At 35.5% G+C, this 12991-nt stretch overlaps 2 protein-coding genes across 4 annotated transcripts; one reads left to right on the top strand and one right to left on the bottom strand.

The window, feature by feature from the left end:
• LOC104732657 (THO complex subunit 4D) lies at nt 1563–4421 on the top strand. 2 transcript variants are annotated; one of them, XM_010452227.2, is made up of 7 exons: nt 1563–1732; nt 2092–2361; nt 3203–3346; nt 3430–3498; nt 3579–3775; nt 3876–3956; nt 4104–4421. In XM_010452227.2, the coding sequence occupies exons 2-7, from the start codon at nt 2149–2151 to the stop codon at nt 4291–4293; spliced, it is 894 nt and encodes a 297-aa protein (XP_010450529.1). In that variant the 5' UTR covers nt 1563–1732; nt 2092–2148; the 3' UTR covers nt 4294–4421. The 2 variants fall into 2 exon arrangements, with proteins under 2 accessions (XP_010450529.1, XP_010450528.1); XM_010452226.2 differs by having other exon boundaries at nt 2087–2361.
• LOC104732656 lies at nt 4474–7218 on the bottom strand. Of its 2 annotated transcripts, none has more exons than XM_010452224.2 (5): nt 6018–7218; nt 5435–5493; nt 5223–5351; nt 5019–5154; nt 4474–4926 (listed from the first exon to the last, which is right to left on the bottom strand). In XM_010452224.2, the coding sequence occupies exons 1-5, from the start codon at nt 6717–6719 to the stop codon at nt 4633–4635; spliced, it is 1320 nt and encodes a 439-aa protein (XP_010450526.1). In that variant the 5' UTR covers nt 6720–7218; the 3' UTR covers nt 4474–4632. The 2 variants fall into 2 exon arrangements, with proteins under 2 accessions (XP_010450526.1, XP_010450527.1); XM_010452225.2 differs by having other exon boundaries at nt 5447–5493.

Raw genomic sequence — 12991 nt, 5'->3', positions numbered from 1 at the left:
TACAAAATTCAAATTTTCTAGTATTTAAAACTTTTTTGTTCTGTTTTAGTAGTTGTTAACGGAGCGTATTATATCAGATTAATTTTTTATAGATATCCGGACAACATTGAGCATACAAATAACCATTTGCTAGCACATTGAGAACTGGTGATGTAACACATGCATGATCCAATAATAATCCCATTGATATGAGATTTATAATCCTTTCTGATACGTTGCCTCCAAAATTTCCATTTGATCCGATCATATGCCTTACTAATGCTTGTTATAACATTGATATAGGTTTTTGCACATTATTGTGGAACCCGTAGCGAGTACAGTAAACCCCAATGAGCAATGGATGCGTTATAAGTGTTGAGTTCGTGTAAGTGATTCTAAGCTCTATGATTCTTGACGACAGCTTATAAAAGAAAATTATTCGGGTTACTTCTCTACGGGTTAGATCATGCATTCAACGATTGGAAAATGTAACAGCTTTGTTGTGATAACACAACAAGTGTGAATTGCGGAAGTGTTTAGAAATAATGATTTTTAAAAAAACTTATGAGCACATATCTTCTCTAATGAGAACACTCTCGAATAGTCTTAGAAAAACCAAAATAACAAAAATGTAAAAAATTAATCATTACATTTTCCTGAGTTGTGTTCTTAAGATTTTCAGTTTTGAACCAGATTTTATTATAGTGTTTTGTGTTCAAGTTTGCATGTTTTACTAGAAAGTGCACCTTAATAACTTTTAGATGGCTTTAACTGGGTTTTTAACAAACGAACCCATAAACATCTTTTCAAATTGGGAGATTAAAAGTTATGGACTAAGAATTGTAGAGCTTTACCCCAAAGGGAGCTCTTCCAGAAATTCTCGAAGGCCCAAGACAAGCTTAGGCCTAGGAGGGGGTTTGGAAATAGTTTTCAACCAGCAATAGACGCGCCTCGGTTAAGACCTCACGAGCTGCGTCATTGCCCCAAGCGCAAAGATACGTTAACAAGAGTGAGAGTCTCTTTACTTATAGTCAAAGAGAACATGTGAAGCTGATAAATCCTCCCGATGTGGGATATTTAAAGTAATAAAACAAACGACATCACTAATCACAACTTTACTACTGTTGACAAGTTTTTGTTTACTCAATCAGTCAGTTTTATAAAATTTGGAAGTTAAGAATGGTAGGGGCTGCGCGAACACAATCCCCTCTGCCACAAATAATGACGCAGGCTCTTCCTCTTGGGAAGACCTTAAGCTTAGCACCCCACGATATGTGCAATGTGGTCACTAGCCTAGGCCACTAGTCTTCTTGATCACGAGTTGACCCCGTCCAGGTAAGTGATTTGTTCGATTCATCTGCTTCTGTATTTATAGTCATTCTTCCCCAGTCATTGCATTGGGTCTGAGCGATGTGGGATGTTTAGATTTTAACACATCCTGCCGTTTGAATTTCCTGGTTTCTAACAACGTGCTGTTATCTCAAAACTGCGTAAGTTTTTGTGTTGTCCACATGGGCCGGACGCTCTAGGCCCAAGTAATGTCTGGTTGTTGTTGGTTTGTTACTACTACATTCGTTGTTCCTCTTCGGTTGGAAACTCTCAAATTCTCTCAATCACCTTCTTCTGCTAAATTCTGAAGAATCCCAAACGCACACAACTCAATAGAAAGCTCCTCAGAACCCTAAAACCCAGTCTCTTCATCTTCTTCTTCCATCTCTCTCTCTCTCTCTCGTTAAACTCTGCTCTTCTTCTGGTAAATTTTGTTTTTCGTCTAATCTTTCTACGAATTCATTCGTCTGTAGATATTTATTTCCATTGAAGTCTCGAACCATCTTATTTGATTGATTTCGTTCTGTTTTCATCTGCTTGCATGAGATTCCCAGGTTTTCGTTTCAAAAACGAAGTCTAGGTTGTATAGAGATGCATAGATCTAGGGTTTGTATGTGATTATAGAGGGGTTTATCTGATTTCAGGTTCTTGTTAGCTGATCTAGCTCTCGATCATATGATTAGTTTGAATATTTCGTATTCCTTTGTTTTGAGTGAAATTTGTGGTTTGTGATTGTGCTGGTGGGTTTCTAAATTACTCTTTTGATTTCTTTGATCAGTGCAGGTTTCTCAGATTCAGTCTTATATCTCTTGTTTTTATAAGACAAATTTGGCGGTGAAGATGTCGGGAGCATTGAATATGACTCTTGATGAGATTGTTAAGAGGGGTAAGACTGCAAGGTCTGGGGGAAGAGGGAATTCACGTGGTCGTGGTCGTGGTGGTGGCCGTGGTAGTGGATCAAATGGTTTTCTTGGTGGTGGAAGAGGAGCTGGACCTGCTCGAAGAGGTCCTCTTGCTGTGATAGCTCACCCATCATCTTTCTCCATTAACAAGGCAAGCTCGAAAATCTGGGAACTTCTATGTGTATGATTTTGGAAGTCTTGAGTTTCTGTGGTATCAAAGCATTTACTTCATCATGCTTATAGCTAAAAGATGGGAGAAGCAGGTTTTCTCGTAGATGCTAGAAGCCTTCTGATGATAGTTTGACATTCTTTAACATTCAGAACCTCGTCTAGGAGATGATTTCATTTAGAAAAGTCTCTTAGACTCTTACCCTGCAATTTCGGTGTACTTTTGGGTTTTTGTGGTTAAATTTCAAGGACTTTGGCGGACATGCATCGACATGTGCACGCGTTCTTGTTTTTTCTTTACCACTGTGCTTTTTAGCTGAAGAGCTTCAGTGAGTTAAAAAGGTCAAAGTTTGTTCATCCAGAACAATGGCATTGCTACTTGAAAAATTAGACTTGTCGTGTTGTAGCGTTTGGGGGAAAGTTCAGTAACTGTTATGGCAGTAACTACGCTATGTAGTAGCTTACCTCTACACAGTTTTTTTGCATCATGCGTGAAGTTATTGATGAGCCTCTTGCTACATCTGGAATTTCTTCTGCGTGCTATGAACGTCCTGGTTTTTCCTTTATCATCATAGTGGTATAAAGAGTTGTTTTGGAACCGGAGCAGTGAACAATAAGCAGCTGGTCAAAATTCATTCTTCCTCCATTTCATTTTGGTTTTCTCATTGGGTGGTTCTTGACTACTTGGTGGAGCACTTTACTTTGACTGGTCTTTACTCTTTCAGACAAATGGATGGTCTCTTCATTGGAGTTATTTTTCATTGACGTTGTTTCTGAAGTTCGACAGACATGTTGTACTAAAATGATTATGTTCTTTTGAATAGCCTGTCCGTAGGGTCAGGAGCTTGCCATGGCAAAACGGTTTGTTTGAAGATGGCCTAAGAGCTGCTGGGGTATCAGGAGTTGAAGCTGGAACCAGGCTCCATGTTACAAATCTGGACCAGGGTGTGACAAATGAAGATATAAGGGTAAATAGAATCTGGCTTTGTATATTCTGTGCTTTTGGTATCTTGATAGGGGAGACACTTAACTTCGTCTCTGTGGGATCTAGGAACTCTTCTCTGAGATTGGGGAGTTAGAGCGTTATGCCATTCATTACGACAAGAATGGGCGTCCAAGTGTAAGTCTCATGAATCTTTAGCAGTCCCTTTCTCTTCATGATTGTAAGTCTCCTTTTTCTTTGTTTCCATGCTATTATAGGGCACAGCTGAAGTGGTATATCCAAGAAGAAGTGATGCAATTCAAGCTCTAAAGAAGTACAACAATGTATTATTGGATGGAAGACCAATGAGACTTGAGATTTTGGGTGGCAACAAGTCTGATGCTTCTTTATCAGGTCGTGTGAATGTGAATGTCACTGGACTCAACGGAAGGCTGAAGAGGACTGTTGTTATCCAGTATGAATTTCTGTCTCTTGTCCTTTAATTTCCGTGCTTGCATGAATAATTGTTGAGAGTCTAAACCCAAGAATTGCACAATCTTTTCTGGTATTTGCAGACAAGGAGGAGGGAGAGGAAGAATTAGAGGAGGGAGAGGAGGAAGAGGTCCAGCTCCTACTGTCAGTCGCCGCCTTCCAATGTAAGTATACTTTTAATACGTGTAGTGTAGAACCGAACTGAGATTTATCAAATTGAAACAGATTTGAGTTTCATATTAGTCCTAACAGTCACAGAAATATTCCTAATTTGGTGTAACGAAAAATATAATTTATTCTCTTGGTGGCAGTCATAATAACCAGCAAGGAGGAGGGATGAGAGGAGGAAGAGGCGGGTTCCGTAGTAGAGGAGGGCGTGGTGGTGGTGGCCGTGGTCGCGGTGGTGGCAAAGGAAACGGAAAGAAGCCAGTAGAGAAGTCAGCTGCTGATCTTGACAAGGATCTTGAGAGCTATCACGCAGATGCCATGAACATCTCTTAAAACCGCAGAAAGGAATCAGTGTGTCTTACTAACTAGTTTCAGATGATACCTTGCTTCTCCTTTTTCATGTCCTTTGTGGTTTGTTGGAGTTTGATTGTGTAAAGTAAATGAAAATTGTTTAGAATCTAGTCTTAGGTTTACTTATTGAAACTCTTCAAAGTTACTTCGAGCAATTATGAGTAATTTGGAAAAATGACACCAGATTTTGAGCAATTGGGACAAAATTTTCTTGTCTCGGACAAATGTAACCGGATTATAGACACTCTCACACATCTATAAAACCTAGAATTGAATATACAAAACCAAACTTGATCCAATCACTATCAACCCGGTATAAGACTACCTCTCAGGAGCAACATTGTCGTTGAATACGAATTCTCCAGAATTGCTTCGATGGAAAAGCTTCTCCACCACTTCATCCCAATTCTTCTTCTTTGTTTTTGACTCCGCCGACGCTTCTCCATTACTGCATTCTTCTTCTTCTTCCGCGGTGGACACTGCGTGTGGGATATTTAGACTCACCGCTCTCTCCAACGCATCTTTGTGCTCTTTCTCTAAAGTGTTTAGCCTCTCCATTCTCTTCTCTTTTGGTGGCACTGTTACCACTGTCTCTGAACTCTTCTCTCTCAATATCTGTAACCACACATCACAAATCCCTTATTTGGTTGTGTTACTCTTGTCTTTATTTAGACAACTAGAACCAAAGAGTAAAAATAAAAATTCACCTGCAATGCCTTTTCTGCTTCTCTTTCAATCCATAGAATAGCATGATCAGACGTTGCATTCGACGATAATACAATATGTTCAAATCTACCATCCACTGGAATCGCTGTTCTCACTTCAGGAGGAAACCTTCCACATCTAAAAATACAAACAATAAATCAGAAAAGAATCACAAAAGAAAATAGCACACTAACTTCACTATTTACCTGCAAAATTTTCGCTCAACGATATGATAAATTCGACCAGGAGCATAAAGTCTTCTAGGATCTCTTAGTTTCCGACCTTCTGGTATAAACGTATCCCTCAAACAAACTAGAAACAACAAGCAAGGCAAACTGTCCAAACAACAAATACAAAATGTTGAATCAACCTATGGATAAGTTCATACCAACAGCCAAAACATAAGTTCGACACTTGCCAGAATACGGACTTGAATATATCCTCTAATGGTGTTGCCGTTCTTGGTAAAAAATCATCCTGCAATTTAACTTAGTCAGATGTTATTCTTACTCTAAAGAAACTGTTTCATTAAAAAGCTGTAGATACCTTTCTTAACAACCAAACAAGCTACCTAAATAAGTAGAAAATTTTAGCAGAATATTCTGACCAAACTCAAGAAGCAACAAGGAAAATTCAATTGGTCGATTCCATGTAGATAGCACAAAAGCATATTCTTTAGTTACGGATGATGATGATTATGACAATGCTTTGTCAACAATGAACCAACCACCACGATCCAACAATACAGTTACAAAAATATCCATTATCAAAACTATAATATTATTCAACTCTTTTTATAATATCAACAAGATAGTTGTCATAATCAATCTCTAACCCCTAAAACAACTAAACCATAAATTCACCTAAACCATTTGTCTAAAATCAGCTAAATTTACGCATTTTTGTCTCTAATTTACACTAATCTATAATTTCTTGAATCTTTTTACATAACATTGTCACATTATCAAATGACACAAATTAAAATAAATTAAAAAACTAACCTGTAAAATAACGGAGAAGATGACGTCAGCATACTTAACGGCGAGATTAAGAGACATACACCTCGCCGGAGCCAAAGCAAAACACCGAATCTTACTCCTCGGAACACAACCGATCATCGCCGGAGTATTCACAACCAAAACCGCCATCAAAGCCGCAACACCAGACCCCAAAGAGTGACCAGCGAAAACCAAATCGTACTCTTTACCATTCTCTTCCCAAACTCTCCTAAGCGTCTCAGACTCTTGATTCAGAACCCAAGCCGCAGATTTCAAAAGCCCACGATGCACAAACCCACCACCGAGCATCTTCTGACCCAACTTGTTATCCAAAAGAATCTTGTAATCGCTCTCTTTAGCTAAGTTCAAGCCACGGATCGCTAGTACGATCTCACGGTGGTTGTGGTCGACGTAGATGATGTAAGGTGGAGATCTGCCTTGGGTTTTTTCGTGGGTCACACGTTTGATGACCCAGTCAGGGTTTAGATCGAAGGATCCAAGTGAAGGTGAGATTTTTGGGTTTCTGAGATCGGGTTCGTAGACGGCGAGGATCACGCGGCTGATTCTTGGGATTGGTTCGAACTCTTCGGGTGTTGCTGATGTCCATGTGGCACTGTCGTCGGAGCCTACGTGTGTGCATCGTTTCCATATCCACCGACTGAATCCTACGCAGAATACGCATTCTAGTCCACAAGCTACTGACATTTTTTTTTTTCTTTGATCCAATTCCAAAGGTGAGATTTTTATGAAATTGGGTTTTTGAAGGAGGAAAAATTGAAACTTTTGAATCCAAAGGTGAGATTTGTTTTTTTTTTTGAAATTAGAGAAAAATCTGAAAAATTGAGATAAAGATGAGATTTTTGTAACTTAAAATCCGATTGAAATGAGATTTCAAGGTTTGGTCAAATTCGAGTTTAGATTGGTAATCAGAGAACTTGGAATTTGAAGAATTATGGAAAAGAGTGTTTTTTGGAAAATTAAGATTTGGGAAAAAGAAGATATTGCAAATTAGAGCAAAAAAGGGTTAAAGAAGAAGAAGAAACCACCAGCTAAGAGTAAAAAAGACAGATAAGAAGAGAGATGATGATCTCTAATGGGTGTTTCGAGACAGAGACAGAGACAGAGCAGCCCAAAAAGCAAGAATTGAAGAACATGTCTTTCATTCAATAACCCCAAATTTTTAATTGTGCAAGTCTTTTGAATTATGGAAAATATTTGATTCTCTCTTTGTACAAGAGAGGCTACTGCTGACTATGACTAGTACTCCCTCTGTTTCACAAAGAGTGTTATTCTGGAGAAAATTTTTTGTTTCATAAAGAATGTCATTTTACATTTCCAATGAATGTTTTAATGCTAAATTTTCTTTTTTACCCCTAAACCCAAAGCTATTTTCATTGAATTTTGATCATTAATCACTTAATAAATAGGGGCAAATAAGTATAATTCAAACTTTTCTTAATTTATGTGAAATGTGTCAAAATGACACTCTTTGTGAAACAGAGGGAGTATTTTTTTAATTTTCAGGTTATTAGTATTATTTTGTTTGCCGACCAGGTTATTATTTTTTTTTTGCTTCTTTTTTTTATCTGAATGCACTTCTGAATTTTCAGTGTGCTTGTTATCTCTTTTCCGTCATTTACATTAACGACGAAAATAACTGATGCTAACTTTTTTTGTTCGTGTGTCTCTTATGACGACTAAAACAATTATTTTGTTTGCCGACCAGGTTATTATTTTTTTTTTGCTTCTTTCTTTTATCTGAATGCACTTCTGAATTTTCAGTGTGCTTGTTATCTCTTTTCCGTCATTTACATTAACGACGAAAATAACTGATGCTAACTTTTTTTGTTCGTGTGTCTCTTATGACGACTAAAACAATTGTTTAAAACATTTGGTTTTAAAATATGGGTGAATTAACTGAATAGCCAAGACCAAAAAAATTAAACAAATATAGCAATATATTTTTAAAAAATAGAAAAACAGAATAATAGTGGAGCAAAATTAGCAGTTTAGTGTTTTGTGGTAGCTGAGGATAGTGGTTGCTGTTGGTCGGAGAAGGTGGCAGTAGGCAGGCCCGGCCCGCCGCACATTCCTATGACACAAACGTATTGGGCCTCTAATTTTTTTTGAAATTTTTAGTAAAAAAGTTAGGCCCAACTAAATATTTATATTGCAAATATAAGCCTCATTTTTCAAAACATTTAAGATTTGGTCTCAAATTTTAATCTTTATCTATTTATTATTCCAAAAATAAGCCTCTATTTTATAAGCTCTTAAGATTTTATTTTAACTTTTAAAATTTATCTTATAAAATCCATTAATAAAATGTTTACGTATTGGGCCTCATTTTTTGCTGGACCGGCACTGGCAGTCGGTCGGAGTTGGGTCGGAGGTGATGGCTGGAAGAAGTAGTCGGAGAAGGTAGCCAAAGATCAGTGGCCGAAGGAGATGACCGGAAAAAGTGGCCGGAGATCAGCAGCCGGTAAAGGTGACCGAAAATAGTATTAGTGGTAAATAGAGATAAAGTGGTAGAAGTATAAAACTATCATTAATACATATAATATTTGGTTCTCAAATGTTTGATTCTAACTCCGGTTCCAATGGAAATGTACCAATCAAAGAAAATCTCATATATAGATAATAGAGAGACTAAGCTATCAAAATATTTGGAAGAGATGCGAAGACCTTATTTAAAAAACTTCCATGAGTAGTTCCACCAATTTTAAGAAATGCTTATAGTTACCTACTATATGGGTGATCCATTTTTGGATGAGATATTTTTTTTTTTTTGGAGATGTCAAAAAATTTTACCCACACTACGACGAAGTGATCGCCTTGAAACAATTCTAATATCCCGAGTTTGAAAGTTTTTTATAGCGAACTTTTTATGATTGTTTGATCATGTGTGGAGTTACTAAAAGGTTTAGTGCTTGCAAAACTAGACCCCTAACTTGAGTCAATTATAAAACTGACTATTTTTTTTTCTCTTTCCAGTATTTGTCACTTTCTCCCAATTAAATCCTTATGTGTTCATTGTATTCACACAAATACCATTATTTCTAATTTATTTGAATTTCTTGCGAAAATGTTTATTACATCCATATCCTCATCTTCTTCTTTTATTTACGGTTGTGTCACCGCCATCAATTTTCCAACAACCATGAACAACCAAATTTGAAGCTCTTAATGCTTCAACAACCTGAATTTGTGAGCTTAAATAACACCCAATGCTATTTGAGAACTTCATTTTCTTTCATCTCCTCTCTATTTTAGTCCAAGATAATTTGCAAGTGCGTTCATCTTGTTATATGTCGTGATTCTTGGATAGTGATTAAATTGGTGATGGGTTTCTTCCTTGGTGACTAAAGACGACGTCCTCGGCTGCTTGACATTGCGAAACAACCACCCATAAGGTTATTTTCCGGTAGTTTTCTTGATTTGTCTTGATATTTTGCGAAATTAGACTTCATTTGTTAGTCTAACCGTCATAATATCATGTAAAGTTTACTATATGGTTAGTTTTGCAATTAAAAGTTTATCGAGTTTCGAGCCCGTAGACTGAAATTTCAGTCTCCTTAATTTCATTTGAAAACAAAAAAAATATGATTCAGACTGCATTATAATCTTTCCGTCGGATACTTCGTTTGCAGTCTACTAAGGTGTATTTTTGCAGGTGACCAAATTCTTAACTTTTTAGTGATGACTGTCGGACTAAGTTTTCTTACGATAATAAAAGAGTAGACTTCTATAGTGACTATTTTTGGAGTTGACCAAAATATTTAAGCATTGACCGTAATATTAATGATATAAAATTAATTAGTTGACTGCAAAAGAAGTCTACTAATTAAATAATTAAAATGTTGGTCAACCCCAAAAATGACCACGACAGACTGCAAACGAATTCAACATTCTTGGAGACTTCGTACGTAGTCTACTTGGCGAAAGTCAAACTTGGTCAATTGCAAAACTAACCACAACAAAGTTTACTTTTTCTAGTTGACGGATAGATGAAGTCTATCTTTTAGCTAGAAGTCTACTACAACGTCAATGGTTTGGTCAATTGCAAAAATAACCAGAGTAGACTGTAATCGAGTTAACTTGTTGAAACTTTTTAAGAAGTCTACTCTGTTCTATGTTTTTAATTGCAAAACTGACCAAAAAATTAACAAAAGAAGACAACAAAAGAAGTCAACTATCCTAGTAGACTTCATCCGGTGTCTGCTTTATTAAATTGTAATTGCAAAAATAGACCACACAAAATAGACTTTGACATGCTCAAATTTACCTTAGAGCTACTCTCTCAAATTAAGAGATCAATGCAGTACTTTGGGGTTGAATTCCACAAGGACTCAAGACTACACAATAAATTATAGAGTTTTATAATTATGCTAAACAGATTAAATTGAATTAAAATAAACAATGCAAAATATTAAATAAAAGCTGTTGTAAATTCAGGGGATCAAAAAGCTAGGTCTAGGGAATTTCTCAGGAAATTATGAAATATTAAATCAATCAATTAATTAGGATTCAAACAATTAAGAACAGATCTAGAACTCTAGACACTTCTGTAAAATAAATAAGTTCTCACTGCAAATTTTATCTAAATTTAAAATCAGAAAATCCAAATCTCTTTGTAAAATTCTAGGTTAAAAATCAGCAATAAAATCAGGTTTAGATTGTTCACAAAATTATTAAATCAAATCTCTTTGCAAGAAATAATTTTGCTCATCAAAAGGTTTTATCAGGAAAATCAATTATATTCTCATATCAATTTATTTTCCTAAAGTATTAATTCTAGGTGATCAATCAAGAACTAATATGAAGAACAACCTAAGATGAAGATCTAGATAAATATTGAATCCTAAATAAACAGATCTAATAATTCATAAAAACCCCTATGAAAAACCCTGAACCTAACAAGCAAACTACTCAGACATGATCAATGAAGAACAAGACATGATTCTGAATAATAAGCAATTGAAATTAAAAGAGTAAAAGAGAGTTCAAGAAATTCTTCTCTACAAAGCAGATCTCTCTCTCCAAAGCTCTCAAAATCTCACAGGATTCCAGAAAAATAAAAACTTGCTAGAATAAAACTTAATGGTTTGTAAAACCTAAAAATACTATTTATATGTCCTAAAACATGTCAGGGACTTGTGTTGCAAATATGGAAAACTTCGGGCAACTTTGTAAAACTTCCAAATTTGTGATTCTTCATCGGCTAAACATGGTGTCGATCGATGCTAAGGCAGTGTCGATCGACACTCCCTCTCTGTTCTGACTCCAAGTTCGTTTCTTCTGAATTGATGCTCCAAAATGATCCAAATTGCTCCATTTTGCTCCTTTCATACCAAAATCCTAGAAAACCTGTTAAGATTCAAAAACATCCTAGAAACACATCAAAAGACACTAAAAGACTCTTTATATCATGGTTAAAAACCACAAAACCATGATATATCAGACTTCAAGGGAAGTATCTTCATAGAGGCTAGTTTATGTCTACAAGGTTGACATTAACATGAAGTCTTCATAATTTGAAAACCAATTTATTGCAAATTGGTGAATAATTTTAAAGATTTTCTTGTTGTATTCTTTGATATATGATATGTACTTGCCTCTGTATGTTTTTGAAATGATTATATATTATACATATGGAGAAATCAAGTTTTTGGTTTTCTTAGGCAGTTAGGTCATTAACTTAAATTTATTTTGGAAGTCAACGTGTTGGAGTTCTGTGTGAAGTCTGTATAATTGAAAAAATCTTTAATTGAAAATATATAAAGAATTATTTTGATTTTTTAGTTCGAAAATGAAACGGCAGCGAAGATGAAGCGGCGGGGTTGAAGAATACAGAGTTCGGCGAGATATGGTACAATGAAGTGATTTCATCTTCAATACTACAATGAAGTGTATTCTTAACTATTAATTGTTACACTAAATTTTATTGAAATTACATATTTATAGGGTTTTTTTTTTCAGTTTTTCTATATCTATCTTGGTTAGTATTTTTTTAGAAAATCACACTACAAAAAATATAGGCTTTGTTAGCACTAAAAAACTGTTATCATATGTCATTGATAGCAAATTATCAAACGCTATCTCTGCCCCAGCTATAATAGGATCACCCCATACAATAGCACTTTTTTGTATGCTATCTCAAGTTGTTCTATTATAGCGTTAATTCGAAAGATTTAATATATTTTCTTGTAGCACATGTTTAATGCTGTTCTATATAGTGTCATAACACTATTATTTGGCTAGATGAATATTTAATTCAATTTGTATAATTTCTTCTATTGAACTTTGTTTTCCAAAAATACATAAAATTATTATTACATTCACCAAACACATCTTATTACATAACATTCCCAAGTACAATAATGGCCGACAAAAAAAAAACACTAATCAAGAAAACAAGAAGTAACTCTTACACAAGAACTTAACCATTCAAAAAAAGCTTCTTCCATTCGTTTCCCAAGTAACTCCCTCTAAGAACTTAGGTTGATGTCTCATTCCAAGAAATTCTGAGCTCATTGTCTTCTCCATATCCTCTAGGCGTGGTTTGGTTCTCTTCTTTGTTGTTGATTGTCTCTGTATGAGTAAATCAAGTGAGTTTCTCAAATGACTATAAAACCGTGAGAAAAAAAGAGGGAAATATGAGATTTTTGCTGGTCTATAGCATCAGATTTAGGAGACAATCCATACCTAAACTGCTTCTGTTGCATTTTATTTACCAGCATTGGAGAGAAAAAAAATTAAAAGAAACTTTCCTTAGTCTTCTGGACTATGCTTCCTTTGATTTCATCTTTTATTCCCACATTCAACGTTAACACTTCTGTTGTTAAACACGGAACAAAGAGGAAACAAATTATTGAATTACGATTTACGAAAAAGTAATTGTTGATGATCAGAAAGGAGATTTTACATACTCTTCTTTGTTTCTAGTCCATTGTTCTTCAAGACCTTAGAGATTGTTA

This window comes from Camelina sativa, chromosome 12, assembly GCF_000633955.1.
Source record: "Camelina sativa cultivar DH55 chromosome 12, Cs, whole genome shotgun sequence".
NCBI classification, from domain to species: Eukaryota; Viridiplantae; Streptophyta; class Magnoliopsida; order Brassicales; family Brassicaceae; genus Camelina; species Camelina sativa.
The sequence above is the reverse complement of the archived record's forward strand: the minus strand, read 5'-3'. Positions and strand labels throughout refer to the sequence as shown.

Coding starts and splice junctions, on each gene's coding strand:
- LOC104732657 (XM_010452227.2), top strand. CDS start 2,149: ATGTCGGGAGCATTGAATATGACTCTTGATGAGATTGTTAAGAGGGGT. Junction 2,362..3,202: donor CATCTTTCTCCATTAACAAG/GCAAGCTCGAAA, acceptor TCTTTTGAATAG/CCTGTCCGTAGGGTCAGGAG. Junction 3,499..3,578: donor ACAAGAATGGGCGTCCAAGT/GTAAGTCTCATG, acceptor ATGCTATTATAG/GGCACAGCTGAAGTGGTATA.
- LOC104732656 (XM_010452224.2), bottom strand. CDS start 6,719: ATGTCAGTAGCTTGTGGACTAGAATGCGTATTCTGCGTAGGATTCAGT. Junction 5,155..5,222: donor GTTGAGCGAAAATTTTGCAG/GTAAATAGTGAA, acceptor TTGTATTTTTAG/ATGTGGAAGGTTTCCTCCTG. Junction 4,927..5,018: donor AAGCAGAAAAGGCATTGCAG/GTGAATTTTTAT, acceptor GTGTGGTTACAG/ATATTGAGAGAGAAGAGTTC.